This window comes from Megalops cyprinoides, chromosome 5, assembly GCF_013368585.1.
Source record: "Megalops cyprinoides isolate fMegCyp1 chromosome 5, fMegCyp1.pri, whole genome shotgun sequence".
NCBI lineage: Eukaryota > Metazoa > Chordata > Actinopteri > Elopiformes > Megalopidae > Megalops > Megalops cyprinoides.
Genome location: NC_050587.1, coordinates 21,021,002 through 21,037,671, shown reverse-complemented (window position 1 = coordinate 21,037,671; position 16,670 = coordinate 21,021,002). Strand labels below are relative to the sequence as shown.

At 43.1% G+C, this 16,670-nt stretch overlaps 1 protein-coding gene across 1 annotated transcript in view; it reads right to left on the bottom strand.

Annotated features, from left to right (window-relative positions):
* Positions 1–16,609, bottom strand: part of grk3 (G protein-coupled receptor kinase 3) — a 51,462-nt gene extending 34,853 nt beyond the window's left edge. The window contains exons 1-2 of the mRNA XM_036529218.1: positions 14,257–16,609; positions 5,587–5,663 (exon numbers count right to left, since the gene is read on the bottom strand). Of these exons, the coding sequence (XP_036385111.1) occupies positions 5,587–5,663; positions 14,257–14,369 (190 nt within the window). The 5' untranslated portion in view covers positions 14,370–16,609. The remainder of the gene's footprint in view (positions 1–5,586; positions 5,664–14,256) is intronic.
* Between the last annotated feature and the right edge of the window lie 61 nt (positions 16,610–16,670).

The following is a 16,670-nucleotide window of genomic DNA, read 5'->3' as shown; positions in this document are numbered from 1 at the left end:
ACAGCAAGCTGAATGCGGAGGATAGAGTACTGAGAGGAGACTGAAGAGGCAAAAAAAAAACCATACAGTAAACATACAGCTGGCATTCCTTCCACTTATAACTAAATGTATGCGCTATCTGACTGAAGATTAGTATTGAAATTATAGAAAAAATATGGCTCAAAAACAGACATTTTCATGGTAAACCTTCAGAATAATCACACCTCTAAAAGGTAGTCCAAGGATCACTATAAACTGGTGATATTTTAAAATCAGTATTACGAAATAAACACAATAATCGATAACAAATATACCGACTCAAATAAAAGAAGGAGTAGCTAACCAAGCTATTAAACTGCTTCCCTACTTAGACATACTTGTTCTGAGGTCTGCATTAACATTTGAAGAATTCTAAGACTGTTCACATACATGTAAACAGTCTGTCCCCCTTTGATGCACTGAAGAGGCCTGAAGGCCTGTTTAGTTATTTACAGCGAAACTGGAACAGAAAACAATCCAGCATCTTTCTGTTTAGCGTCCCGTATTCCATGATCTTCTTAAACAATTCGATGCTGAGAAACAGACAGCGGTGGGGTACAAAATGCTGCGGAAATCGGTCAATATTTGGCCTTACTGGTACCGTGAATACAGGGAAAACAACGTCCGTTTCCCTGTTTAACGTTCATTGTAAAGCCTGACACAAGTCTAAACTGACATGATTTTTATAGCTCATTACTGATGGAAAGCAGTGCAGCCTTTGCAAATAATCCTCCGAATGTCAGTCAAACTGTTTGAAAAGCAGAGAGTGTTTTCCGTGACATCACCGTCGACCCTGTGGATGTGCACGTGGGAGTGAACTTTTTGCCCAAAATATACATGACATACCTATTCGCAGGAAGCGCAACCCACAGCTAATCCTGTAGTCAAATTACTCGGGTAGTCAAAACGTGCTGTAAAAAAAAAAAAAAAAATGTAACATGACCAGGAGCTTAACAAAAAAACAGTCCGACTTTCAGAGTCACGTAACGATTGGTGACAATTAGGAAAAGTAGTCAACAAAGCAAATGTTAAACTTGCACAAAATATACTGGATGAACATTCTGAAAGCAATCAGTTCCAAATCAAAAACGGTGAGGATTCATCAATTTGCACTGATTCTGGATTATTTTGAACGAGAAACCCTCTGAGGCTTTAAAGTGAACTGAAGTGTTAAAAAAAAAAAAATGAAGGATACACGAGTAGAATTACTCCTTTTTGAAAAATTTCTGCACAGCCACGCAACAGTGGCTCTTCTCGCAACAGCAGACCAAAGTGTCTATATGGGCTAATCTCAGAAGAAGAAAATTATTCAGATAGGCAAAATTCCCCTCCTTGCACATGTTCACATAAGAAACGGCTGCACATGCAAAATCTGTTCCGCAAACCTTCAGCTAACCTTTGTGCTTTTAGCCGTGATCCTGTTTGTCTTCTGGGTGGGCAGATATTAACATTCCCAACCAGATAATATAAAGTCAGGAATTCTGTAGCTGCCACATTAATTCCAATGCTTACTACACACCAGTAGTTTGGGGCTTCTGTGGTTATGTCCACACATGCAACTGTTTAAAAGTGACACCCACAAAGACATTTAACAAATTGGTCAGGTATTTCCACGGCATGACGCTTCTTGAGAAAATTTTAGAGGTTTTCTTTTGCTGTTGGTCAAGCCACAGAAAAGTCCCCATTTTAATACGCCCAGCTTTCATACTACTCTGATGGAGTCTGCACACAGAAGTAAGTGCCTCAAACACGTAAAACGGGATTCAGCTCCAAGTGGTTCCCTTTGGAGCTGAATTGGAAAGGATTTTTTTTTTTTTTTTAACTGTCCATAGTCTTGCCAAGCTTTCTGGAACTTCATATGAAACTAAATTTATTCCCCAAACCGGACTTTTTCTGGACACTGTGGCCCTTCCTCTTTCTTGAGCCTGCTCATTTCAATAAACTGTGGCTGTGAGAAACTGCTAAAATGACAACAGTGACATACAATTTTATAGATGGTTTCTGTGGAGGCAAAAAAAGACAAGAAAAGAAACTGTCCAACCATGCAGTTAGGTCGATAAAAACATGAATAATATTTCCCAGTATGGCATTATATTTCTCAATGGAATGTGGGAATCTTGTTCCTTCCCTGTTTCATACAAAATGCAAAGTGTGCATAACATTGCAGTGAAGCCTTTTCTTATCACTATTTTTTTCCCAGTTATCAAAACCCACAAAATATGCATAGCACTGGTTTCATTATTGTCAGGTATGGAAAAATGAGTATCTTGGTCTGTGATTGGGTTCAGGATTCTCAGTCACAGCACAATGCCATGTTCACACAGGGCTGAGAGACGGGTCTGTGGCCACATTACTGAGTAATCATGCAAGTAAGCAACAGTGCCACGCTCATTTTCACCCACCACATGCAAAACCTGCACATTTGTCATTCAAAACAGCCACATGTCGCAGAGGACTCACGATTTCCTGCTACATGTTATGCACACACAAACACACGCACGCACGCACACGCACACATGCAGGCACACACACATACAGGCACGCACGTACGCATCCGAACTTGTTTTTGCGTGGGGTTTGAAGGTACAGGGGAACACCACTCCAGAGAACAGCTTGGACGGAGAAACGGCGGGGGGTTGGATTTAGACGTAGAGAAAGGCAACCCAAATAGCCTTAAGAGGATTTTCGATGGTGTTTATAACCTTGAATCAAAAGCCACTGACTGTCACAGAATGACTCATGCTTTGCTCTGGGCCTTGATATTCCGTACGGGCTACAAGGGACTCCAGGGGCCACTGGGCCTCCATGCCTAATTGCTCCAGCTGAAGGCGCTCATCAAAACACAGGCCAGCGTCACCCTCCCTGGGTAATGCAGGTGTGAGTCAGCTGCTAATTGAAAGGCACCTGGGGGCAGGGGGGGTTGTGGCTCGGCAGATGCACTGTAAGTGAAGATGGGAGGAGCTGTCAAGGCCCACTGCCCCTGGAACACAGGGGTTTCCCCAAAGTCACCTTCACAGACAGGGCCCACGCAGCTCAGGAAGGGGGGATTAAACTTGAACCTGGGGGGGGGGGGGGGGGGGGGTGGGGGTGGTCTCGCCAAGCCCCCGATTAAACAAACTGCTGCTCTGATTAGGCCGACATGACACCTCTTCCCTGTTTGGAAAGGATGATCGTGATTGGTTACAGAGAGCTGAAAACCCCAGAGGAAGGCAAGCATCCCGGACTATGCTGAACTCATTCACGCCACTGGACTCGCCTGACGAATCTTTGATAAGCAAAATCAATCTGTGCATGGGTATTTTGTGAAATACACCATTTGATTGCAGTCATTACAGGGTTTGTCTGCATGCTATAAATATGAAAAAAAAAATCACTGGATGGAACTTTTAGAATTACAAAATCAACTGCCATTTCCCACCGCATCACATTTATGGCACACTCGGGCAACATTTTTTTTTGGATCCAGCCTTTATGCAAGAAATTCTCCAGCTTACCATGAATCAGACCACTTGTGCCCAAAGCAACTGAATAAAACACAATGTACTAAGCAGGACATGCGGCCTAAATCATACAAAATGGCAGGAAACTACGGCAATCAAGTTCAATGTGTCAGAATTAACAGGCCTCAGAGAGTGTTGCACCCTGAGGTGCAACACTCCCTGAGGGTTGGCCCCCATTTAAAAATCTGTTAAATGTTAAGTGTGGATGTATAATTCAAGCACATTTTTGGTAAATCTCTGCTGCAGAAAAAAAAAAAAGATACTGGCTGGGACACTGAACGTGAATTGCATAATTCACTTGCATCAGGACGCTTTGCAACTTCAGAGGCATAAACAGTTAGGCCACAAGCGTTTTTACTTGACAAAGCCTGAACAAGCTCATAATTGAGCGGGCTGATTGCAGCAGCCCAGCCGGCGCATAACGGAGTTGTCTGCCATCTCGGCGCGCAACCGAATCTTGGCAACAGGCTCGAACACGACCTGATGATACACTAATCTACCCCAGCGGAAATGTCAAGTGCGTTCGCCGGCTTTTGGACTTAAAGCATATAAGCTGCTTTCATTCTGCGCCTATTCCAGGTTGCCTGTGCCCCGCAGGTGTACCCTCGTCTCCCCGCCCACCAACCTGACCCAAGCTCTGCGACTGCAGCAATGAGATTCCTTCTTCTAAGCCGGGACGCAGAGGACGGGGCTCTGTGTTGCTTATTTGTCAAGCCACAGCTTTTAACATTCGACCCTGGCGACAAGCAGTGGCAGCCTCGGTCCCTTTAATTTGATTTCACCCATTAGACAAACTGGATCTAGGCTCTGCAGCCCCAGACATTTGTAGTAAGCTGCTGATTCCGATGTTAATTTTAGCACGGAGAGAATGGAGGCAAACTACAGCGGCCTTGTCTCATTTGGGAGTGAGACCAAAAAGTAAGTAAAATTATACAAGCCCTGGAGGGCTGGCTTTTCCCATGGTGCGCATGGTTTTAGTGATTAAGTACCCTTTTAGAATACCGCAAGAGCGTTTAAAAAGAAAACACACAGCACAGCTTGCCCAAAATGGTTAAAATACAGTTGATCAGTATATACTGGACATTTTTTCCTTGCTTAGAATAGAAAACAATATGAATGGTCAGAATGCAAATATAGTGAGTTTCCATTGATCTTCCTTAATGACATGAATACCCCTGACCATAGCAGAGTTGGGACCACAGTGGCTTGCTTAGCTCATGTAATTGCTGTTTTTTCACACTATTTTTTGCCGGGCTGATTGAAAGATAACTGTTAATATCTCAACCACTGCTATGGACGCCAGCCTTCTTGCAGGTAAGCTGTGAACAGAAAGAACTATGTACTGACTGTTGCTTCCACCTGTGCTAAACAGAGGCCCATATCCATCACTGATGGATTTATAGCCCTGTTTCTTCTGCCAAATCATCAACCCCCAGAGTGGGAGAAAAAAAACATCTCTACAATACTGTGCACCACGACACAGGCCATCCAAACTCATGTGATGTGACATGCTACAGGGGTTAAAGCAATGGAAAAACATTCATGCCATACAGATTTGGCCAGAGCAGTTCCAGCTCTGTAGCAAATAAGGGTTATTTGAGGATACGATGACAATGACAAAAAATTGAAGTCTAGTCAGACAAGACAAAGCAAAGCCATGTCAATTTCACACCCACTGCTAGTGATGACTGTTAGCTCTCCGTCAGCTTCATCATTCCTGTGCCCTCTCAAAAGGCATTACGGAGTGGCAAGCCATCACCATAAGCAGACACCCGTGCTTTAGACATTAAATGACACAAATGGCAGGTATATCTGCAATCTAGATCCATGTGCGTAATATCCATGTCCACTTCCAGTAGCATTTTAAAGCCTTTTAAAGCTGAGACTTGTTCTACTGTACAGCCCCACTGCAGACGTTAACCACAACTCTGAACTGGTCAATTCTCATATTAGTGAAAAATCAATCAATTTTAAAAGGGGCCGTGTCTCTTTTCCGCCCCTGAGCCTGTGCTTGCTGAGAAACGGAGTGGTCTATTCGACAGGAACATGTGACAGGATGGGGACTCACCGATCTTCTGGTTGAATATTTTGTCAAATGTCAGCTCGTCTCTCTCCTCCAGGTATTTCTGCATCACGCTCCGAATACTGACAGAAAGAGAGGGGGGAAGGAAGAGAAAGCAAAGAATGTTCAAAACAGATGACAGGCCCACACGTAACACAATCAGAGCCATGTAGTACCTCACACACACACACACACACACACACATCTTATCTGACATTTATCTGGACCATCAACCCTAAATCAATGATTCATTTCAGTTATTGGCTGTAGGGACATGTAACAAATTGCCACAGAGATTAACACAGATATTACAGATTGCTGGAAAACAGACAAGGAGTTTGGCATGTAACGAGTGTGAAAATGAACCGTGCCCTCCCACCTACTCCTCCTCCTCCTCACTTTCCTCCTTTTTTCCAACTCTCCTCCACCACCTGTTCCACTCCTTCTCCTCCCTTTCTCTCCCCCCCCCCCCCCCCCCCCCCCCCAATTAATGTACTGCTGGGACGCCCTGGAAGACGGTGTTAATGAGCACCTCATTGGGGAGAATGAATCAATTAGCACTCTCTCCACGGGCTTATTAACAGCCCAGCGCTGCCCCACTGAGGAGCAGAGGGGTGCGGAGAGGGGAACAGGCGGGACGCGGGCTCCGCCTTGGCCGCGGAACCGGCCCCCGTCCTGTGCCGGACACTCACGCCCGCACCACGACTGAGCGCAGGTCACATCCCGGGCCACCGCGGCTCGGCCGTCGGTGCTGCCGCCCCCGGAGGGAGCAGGGTTTTTCGTCCTTCCTTCTTGTGAGCGAGAAAATAAAGAGACTCTACTGCTGAAACTCCGCCGCTTCACTCCAATGAGCAGCATTACAGAGGCGGAGGAGGTCTGACACCAGCGGAGCAATAAAGTGTGTCCTCCATTAGGCGCAACACTCACGCCGTCTCCCCGAACACCGCCAAGATCACGGGGCAGGCAGCAGCTGGCCTGTGGACCGCAACCACTCCCCGCAATTACCGTTTATGGCCCCTGTAAAGTCTGGGAATTGTTTATTTCAAAAACACTTATCACGCAGGAGTCGTGCTGGTGTAATTCGCAGGGATTTTACTCCCTGTGCCATTAAGATCTTGATGTAAACTTAATTTAAGGGTGATGCTTTAACCACAAAATGGGTGGAGCCATCATATTGTCAGTGACTGACTGATTTGAACAAATCAGTGCTTCGCTACGAGGAGCAAAGCCTTTTGATTAGTTTGTACAAGACAGTGATTGACAGTACATGGGAGTGCCACTCACTCCAGGGTTCACGAAGCCTGTAGTATGTAACAAAAACAAGTGAAAAACAGTTCAATTGAGTCACTACCTGGATAAATCACAGTTTAACCCCAGACTGAGGCTGAACAACGGTTTGTTAAGTCCAGATGTTCACTACACTGGAGGGAAAAAAATGTGACAAAAAGCAACTGTTACCTCATTTGTGACTACAGTTCCCATGCTTCCTCCCTAACAACAGAAACGGCAATGGAGAATGTCAAACATCGAAAAGCACAGCGAGAAAAAATAAAGCTTTTACGCGAAGTAGCCAGGGATAATATTTCATAGCGCTGTTCGTATTTCGAGTTCTTTTAATGAAATCAATTCTTAATTTTCCTTTGTGTACCAACGTACTGCTCGAAACATGATTTCACTGCAATTCGCAGGCTTGCCCGCATAGTCATGATACTACATTCACCATCACGGACACTGTGCCACTAACAACAAATGTAAACTGTTCGAATCATGTAACGTTTGTAGTTCTCTTCAGGAGTCAGCCAATATACCGCTTTTCACATTGTCCAGACTGAGATATGAAGAAACTGGCGCACGGCGTTATTTTTGGGGTGGGGGGGGGGGCGTGCTACTGTTTTCACCACGAACATGTGGGTTTTATTGACTGTACATGCCCCATCCCTCCAACCTCTGCATAACCTTTGCTTGGCTTGACCGCATTGGTAATCATTGCCAGTTTCTACAATGAAATTCTGTGTGCTGGAAGCGTCCACTTTTTGCCCACTTCCTTCTGCTCCTGCCATAAAATGAAGAGGGGGGGGGGGGTTCTTAATTCTTTTCAGCAATTCTTGCTTCTCCACGCACAATTATAACCTGAAACAAAACAAACCTAGCTGCACTGAAAAGCAAAGGCAAAACACCTGGGTCTGCTTGAGTCTACACAAAATTAAGCATGTCTTCCAGCAGTCTCATTTTTCAGTCTCAAGTTATTCTACTTATAATGACCTGATACAAAAAAACGCACAAACCCATTAGGTAGCTATGAAAATACCACTACAAAGTATATTTGAACTGTATGCCTACTGAACAGTAAAATAAATAAATAAATAAATAAATAAAATAAACCACAGCAGAATTACATCTCATTTCATCCTGCTGCTTCATTAAGTTTAACCAGCTGTAGGTTTTCGGCAGTAAATACCAGTGTGACCACTTCTTGTGTTTCAACATATTTTTAAAACCAGTGTTTGCCTGTGACAACCCGTTCGTGATAACCACAACTACTGTATTGTGTTTCCACTCCAGAATTGTTTTGTGATGGAGTCATGGGTTGGTATGCCAAAATACTATTTGCTTACTACACACTATTTGTTTACAAGTTATCATGCAAACGTGAAAAAGATTGTACAAAGTTAGTTGGTCATGCGGAAGTGAGACAAATCAATAAAATGAATCAATATCAATAAAATAACAATATAATGGAATGGAAAATGCTGGTAACTAAATATGAATATCACTGCCACAGTTTCAGTGGCATTTCATTTGAATCAGTTTCATGCAAATTTGTCTGCGACTTCCCAGTAGTTTGTGTATGAAAACACCCACATGCACAGATGTGAAAAGAGGCACAAAAATCCTTGCACTTCCACACCTTGCGCAGTGGTGCATGATGATCAGGGCACACACTGAACAGGTCAGCCAATCACAGAGAGCCAGGCACTGCTGTGTGGCAAAGAAACTTCCTGCTTTTCACTGTGTTTAACACACGCTCCAATAACCAAACAAGTTCTGTTGTGCTTTTGTTACGATTCATATGCAATATGCACTTTGCTTAACACAATGTTTTGAGCCAGTATTTCTAAATTACGGTTGCTTATAGCTATAAGGTGCAATATGAATGGACTCACACCAGCATTTTGAGGCATCCCTCACTGGGTTGTATGCAGCATTTGTAATGTGAAAGTGGCTCCAAGAGAATATATTACCCACTTAATGAATCAGGGCAGCTGAGGATGCCCAGAATAAACTGATGAAATAGGTAGGCTGTAAGGGAAGAAAACCACTTGAGGCACAAGGTGTAAAAATAAGTGACAAATCTGATGAATGAAAGGGAATGACAATTAACATTAATATAGATTTTGGTAAACAGGCAAACCCCCTGGCACCTAAAGAGAGCCATACCCCGCTAATGTCCAAGTAGGCAGTTTCACAACTGTATCTAAAATAGGTTTTGACATACAGTTACCAGACTGAAGGTGTTCTGCATTGCCATTTCTCACTCATACAGGCTTTATTCAGGGTTTTATACAATTTGCATGATCATCAGACCACAGACCGGGGGAGGGCAAAGGAAGATGCAACTTCCACTGATAAATAGACATATCTACACAATTGTGTCTCATACTTCTGGTTTTGTCTCAGACAAGTGCAGGGGCAGAGAACATCTACTATTCATAAGCTCAGGCACTGTGCCAAAAAACTGAGGTCTATGTCTAGGCAGTGCTCTCTGTTCAAGACGACAACAAAATGTACTGTCTTCCTGAGTGGTGCTCAAATGTGAACCTAGAGTGTGTAGTCCAGTCTGTTTTTTTACTGCAGGACTGCCTTTGCCATACGAAGTCCCCGCTGATGTCTACACCAGTCATTTCGAAACAGCCGGCCACCCCAGACTAAATACACGGGGCAGCGTGATGCAGCGTTTCATCTCCAACGGCAACCAGAGCCACACAAAGATGCGGTACTCCTTTTCAGTTACCTTTTATGGAGAAACTTAAATATATTCAGAAATGGCATACATTTTAAAAAATGCACAAAACCGACATGCGTCAATGTCCACATAGCAAATCCATCAAATGTTATTTTTAAAGCCCCACAAAAAACACCCATTCCGCCTACAAAACATATCTCACAAACTCTTTCAGTGAGCGGGGCAAGCAAATGGCAGATTCTCAAGGCCACTCTTTTTCAAAAGGCCAAATTGAGAGGTAGCAAAATTCTTTTGTCATAATTGAATTATGTCATCATTATTGGATAGCGTCATCTCTAAAGCGTACACAGCCTCAGTCAACTACAGAGTAGAAACCCAGTTACCCTGTCCCTCCCAGAGCCTGTGTTCTTCCATGCATGACTAAAGATGATTCTGTTCTATCGTGTTACCTGAATTATATTCATGGCACGTGGTTAAAATATGTGCCTGGCATGGCGCTACATTAATATTTTTGCTATTTTAATATTTAAACATTAATATTTCCCACTCTGCCAGCATGACTGTCCCACAGAGACAGACAAGCACTCTTTGGCCCCTGTGCCCTGCGATCACTGCTCTTCCACCATCCTTTCTACTCCTTTACTCTCCATTTGTTTTTCCCCTTCCAGATTCTCTTGACTCTCATCAAAAAGCTCCTTCCTGCTTTCGCGATCTCCCTCTCTCTCTCTCCCCCCAACTATCTGCTCATCTCCTTTTTCTCACTCTTCCCTCCCCCACCGTCATCATCTATCCCCTCTGTGCCTTCCCTCCTCTGTTCCTCCCCCCTCTCTCTCACTTCACCCCTCCTCCTCCTCCACTACCACCACCAGTATGATTCAAATAATCTCTCTCTCCGTCTCAAACAATACCAGCGCCCCCGCCACCACCCCCCCCCCAGCCAAAACACTTGCAGTCATGCCGTCAAAATCTCACCTATCTGTCGGCCAGCTCAAGCTCGGCCCGACGAGAATTTAACAGCGCACTGCTATCTCTACAATGCTGCATTTGCTCAACGCTGCCGTTTAACAACAAAGCGGATTCCGTTTATTTATGTCTCTTTAAACCGCCTTTACGGGATTTTTTTAAAGGCTTCTATTTATATCAATGTGGGCTCATTCTCTCTCACTGACTCTCTCTCTCTCTCTCTCTCTCTCACATGGCGGATTATTATTATTATAGCCAATTCAGGAGATCACAGATTTTTCATGATTATCATCGTTTTAAATCCTTATTAAATTAAAACAGATGACGTTGATCGTGTCATCCCGGATTGGACTTGGATAATTTGGTTCTAATTTTGCTTTTCTGCACGGGGAATGAAGGCACTCTTGTTGGGGTTGGTCCAGCGGCCGGCGGTCTGAACTGCTGTGACAAAACGACTGATGTCGATGCCGACGACAGTAATGCTTTCACTCTCTCGACACCAATACCACCTGCCCTGCAGTATGCTAATCCCTCCGAGCAAACACAGGAACACAAAAGCACCCTAATCACAAAGGGTATCAGCTAAGCAGCATGCTCCTTCACTCAGCACAAGGGTAATTCACGTTATCAATTCCTTTTAATCATTTTTTATCTTTACAAATATTGGCATATTACGTTTAATATCTTATATTATCAGATATTTGATAGGCATTTATCAAACCTAAATATATTAGTGGGTCATTGCTTGTCATTATTCACTTGTAATATGCTCACAGTTCAGAGCATTCTTAAAACCAGACTGCTTCACAAAAAATTACAGGAAAAGTTCCTTCAGTAAAGCACCTATCTCAGGCCCAACAACCTGCTGTCATCAGCAATGTAGCAAAGTTAATAATATGATAGTAAAAAAAAACCCACACCGTTTTAGCTAGCTAGCCACTTTACATTTATGCATGAATTATTTACATTATTTTAACCTTCAAAATTCTTACAAATGGCAAGTTCCTTTAAAAACATCAGAATGGCATTATGGAGCTATCACAATGTTTGTTGAACATGAATGAAACATAGACAAACCTAATTTAAATGTAAATGAATTAAACAATTCCAAAATACAGACAGATATAATGCTCACAATTTCATGCTTCTTGACCATTTACCAAGCGCCAAAGGTATTCTGTAAGACCTAATACTGCATTCAATAGAACACATATCACAAACTATCCAACAGTAAGGACTACCAATAAATATCATTCTGCCATTGTGATAGCTGACAATTAAAGTAAACTCTCTTCACTGAGACCAAAGTTTTATCACAAACGTTACAATGTTAGGGATAGGCATTTTCATAAAATGATATAAGTAACGCTAGAGACCTAAATAATTGGGCTTAATATTTTCCCACAACTTCTCACAATGAACTATCATTATATTATACTGACACTGCACATATGTTATCTGAAAGTAATGTATGTGACAGTCATGGAGAGTTGGACAAAGAATGGTAGCTTCATACAGTGGACAAACAAGCTAGACATATCTTAACAGCCGAATCAATAGATGCATTCCGAAAACTTCTGCTCAGAAAAAACACAAATAAATGGTATGGTGAAGGGAATGAATCTGTATAGTGAGGATGCATCACTCTATCACTGTCTGAAAACACCCTTGAACCCCATATAATACTTCACTGACCCTTCTCTATCAACATCATCATCATCATCCTTCTCCTCTTCAAAACCATCATCATCATCATAGTGTTTACTTTCAGAGTCACTGTAGTAGCTTTTGAGTTAGACAGGACAGAGGACAATTACTTGACCTCCCATTTAGACCAGCTACTGTTCAGTTAGCTGTTATTTCAAACCATTGATTTATACCTTTAAAAGCACATTACGTACAGAATATAAGCATGGGAATGAATTTTACAACTCTTAACTGAACCACGAGGTAACATTTTGATCAGGCCACCCTACCCTGACATCACATAAATCATGGAGTTTGCTGCACGTAATAGCCGGCATTAACAGACTTCCTGCTTGCCATTTTGCCATCTTAAATTCAATGCTGAACATGAACTGTGGATTCTAATGAACTAGTGCACAATTTCCCATTTCTGCTTTTTTAAACGGCTTTCCTAGAGGCAATAACAGGACGATGCCACACTCATTCTTTCGTACCATTACAGACTTCAAGTATAAACTATGTTAACTCCTTCAATTGGCTGTTGCAGACACCAGGTGACAGATCTATCAATCCTACTGCCAAAGCATTGTGGCCTTAAGATTCCTATTTAAACACAACATTTCCATCAACCCCACAGGCCCTCTCTCGAGCTGAACTAACATGAACTGCAATATTGTAGAACTGAAACCAACTAATCAGCTGTTATATACAGAAAACAACTCAACAACATAAATGTTTCATTTTCATTGTCTACAGCAAATGTATCATTTTGGACACGTGACGTGAAGGGTCATGGAGAAGCATGAAATTCAACCGCTTCCAGGAAGGGAATGCCCTCTCTAGATCCCCCACCGCCATCACACACCTTTATTTCGGGGGTGAACCCTGTTATCTCTGCTCCACCAAGCATGCATGGTTGCAACTAAACTAATAGTCAATAATGGCTGTGGAGATAGCTAGCGGCAACATCACCGTCATTGCATAACACTACAGGACAAGGGAATAACACGGCTTTCGTTGTAGCTAGTCGGGTAGGATCCTCGGACACATACAAGAGACAACGAGGAAGCTACTGTGCTGGACACGGATTTCTCTTAAAACTAGAGTAGATTTACTTCGTTGAGTAAGACAGCTACTGAAAATGTACTGGGTGCTGCGAAAATCTCAAACCAGATACCTCATCAGCCACTTAAAGATTACAGCTATGCATTTAGGATAGAGGAAGCAGGCCAAGGAGACTCGATACATAATTCCGTGTTGAACATAGCTAACGTAATATCTGGAAATTAATGTAAGATTGCAGAGTAGATGGTCGAGATAGTCAGTCTAGCTGTAATGTAAACCTGTAACACTATTAAGATTGTTATACTATCTTTGTTGAGATAGCTAGATAATAATCTTCCAGATATGCTTTTCTGAAGAAGACAGGCTTGAAACCGGTCTGTGGCATTTTTCTCACCACAGTAGGCTATTACATAAACAAAACACGACCAAGAAGCCGTACACTTCGCATTCAATACAGACCCCTTCTAGCCCCTGCTAATCTAACGGAACACCCTCTCAAGTCGACCATCTCGGTGGCTAGTCAATTCATCAGGGAAGGTTAGCCAGCTCGTTAAATTATAGAGAATATACATACAGCTACATCATTACATTAACCATTAAGCTAAAATAATTGCAAAACCCAATTGCAGCACAAATACGAGGTGTTGGCGATTCAATACCAACGGTTACTTTGGGTGAGCTAGATTTACCAGAATAACGTTGGGTAGCTAACTAAGGTTATTCATCTTCTCATCATCATTATCTTACAGGGCCACATAACGACCTGTAGATACTGCTGCTTTTTGTCACACATGTACAAAACAGTGATGTAAAGGGCCTTGTGGAGTCATTGTTATTTTACACAGGATGGTTGTCCCTACTAGCTAGTAACAGAATGACAGGTTACATTGAGTTGTCCATTTGCTTACCTCACCCCACTCACACGCACAGACCGACTGACAAACACTCACACACGAAGATTTACTGTAAATGCAGTTGTGTACGCTGTAGTCAGATACCTGGGTTCGGGGAGGATGATTTTCTTACTCGCCCTGGCTGCTGGAGTAGACTTACTCTTCTCCATCGCCATCAAATAACTGACATCGGCGAGAACTGCTTCGAGGTCCGCCATCTTCAACCCTGGATCGACCGAATCGATACAACACCAGCCGTGGGAATGTCCGGAGAGATAGAGAAACGAATGTCCAGTGAAATACTGCACGATCAAAATCCAATTCCCACAGGACGAGAGGGATCCAAGAGGGACAGAGCGGGGGAAAAGGAGATCCGGGAGTAAGGGTCGGAGGATCAGTCTGTCCCTCGGGTTGAGCGTCTTTCTCTTCGTCTAGGTCCAATACTTACAATCTCTCAAAAAAGACATTATGACAGATAATAAAAATAAACATATTCGAGGGAGGAAAAAATCCTTAGCTACTGATTGAAAAGGTGTTATTTTGGCTTCTGCAAAGAAGGAACCGTTCCATAAATATCCACATAAGGTAAACTGTAAGATGTTTCCAAATGATAACAGGTATATCTGACTACCTAACCGGAGAAGAAAGATTAATAGTTAGCTAGCTATTTCACTTAACTGCCCCCCACCCCCTCTTCCACGGTAGCTACTTCACTGAGATAACCCGCCTGGTTGTTGTAGTTGGGTAACTGATGGCTGAGTAACAGTATGGCTATCTAGCCAGCTAACCAACTGTCAAAACCACTGACCCAACTACAAAATACTGCGGTATGACACCAATAATTCGTACGCTACTTGCTAGCTATTACTGGGTGCTTCGATAATATGAAATCAAACAGGGAATTTCAGGCATAAACAGCCAGGATGTACCAGTTCGCTTTCACAAAAGCCAATAAATTAGCTAGATGGTACGCTAATCTTGACAACAGACCAAATCCATCCACAATAACAGTAAAACAAAAAGTAAAACAGAGCTAATTTATAAAACGTTGCTATCTAGCTGGCTAGCTCGCAAGAAATCAAATGCATCATGAAGATGAACTCATGGGTTAGTGTTGCTTCATTTTCCAAATAACAACTTGCAATTTAAGATGAACAGTGGATATGCGGAAGAAAATAACCTAAAAGAGTTTTTCTCCAATTCATCCCACAATGTTATTTTTTCATCGCTTCCGTTGTTTGCTTCCTGTATCGCCGATCTCTTGCGCCGCACAGAAAGGAGGCATCGATAGCTATAGTTGGCAGCCTAAATAGATATTGATAGCTCTTGGGATAATATTCAAGTGAAGTGCATTTAATGTTGATCATATGTAACTGGCCAGCCAAAATGATACATTGACAGAAACGTAGTGTATTAAATTGACAAGGCAAAACTACAGCAAAGGAATCGACGAGCGCTTCTCCATTTTCTTGGTTGATAAGGGAAGGGGGTTTGCTATTGACCGTCCCCCGACTGGCTCGATATACAGCTAGCTAGCTAGCAATAACTAGCTAGCTAATACGCCAGCTAGCTGGCAGATCAAGTTCAAAATGTAACCAACCGAAGTCACTAGCTAGCTAGCTTTTCTTCTTCAATCAGATTCTCCCCATCTCACCATTGGCTGCATATAACCTAGCACACAACCAAGCTCTCCGGGTTCCGTCTATTTTCTCTTGTCTTGTGAGTTTTTTTTTTCTGCTATCGTTTTTTTCGCATATGGTGGTGGAGGGGGAGGGGACGACCGAAAAGGGAAATTAGCTAGCTAGCTTGCTAGCCAACTAGCTGCCTCACTAACTGGAAAGCTGTCTCCCTAGTGGTAGTTGTAATAACGATAGGAGACGATCGCCCTTGCTGCCTCACCCTCTCGCTTTCCTCTGTTTATTATAAGATAACTCAAGATGGAAATTTGCAGGAAATGTAAGCTGGTTAGCTAGCGTTAGCTCTTGCGAAACTTCATTTTCCCTGCTCTATCCGTGCAAACGACACTGGAAACTAGCTAGGTTCCAGCTAGCTAGCTAGCTAGCTATACTATCGAGAGTTGGTTCATTAATGTGCAGCAATCATTGTACCCGCCTTCAATGTCTTTCCCAAAATGCAACCCCCCAAAATCGTCAATGTTGCTTTTCCTCCCTTAAGACAATTTCCTCTTGTCCTAAGCATCCGCATTCGGGGCGCTGCTGTCTTTCATTGGAGTCGCACGGGCTGGTTCATTGCCGACAACATCGGTGGGTGTCTTGGTGTTTCCTCTCGTCTCTCTCTCTTATGTCTTCTGCGTATCCTATAAATCGAAGATAATTTGCGATTCCGTCCTCTTTATCCGTGTGAAACTGTTGGCCAGTCCCAACCGTTTAAGTGTGTCCGGTGTGTATCGCTCCGGTGAGCCAGTGTATTCTCGCAGTCAAACTGTGAGAGCCCCACTTCCTCCCATGCGGATGGGTATTCTGCAATACGCGGAACTGGAGTTTTATTTCCAGAGTCGG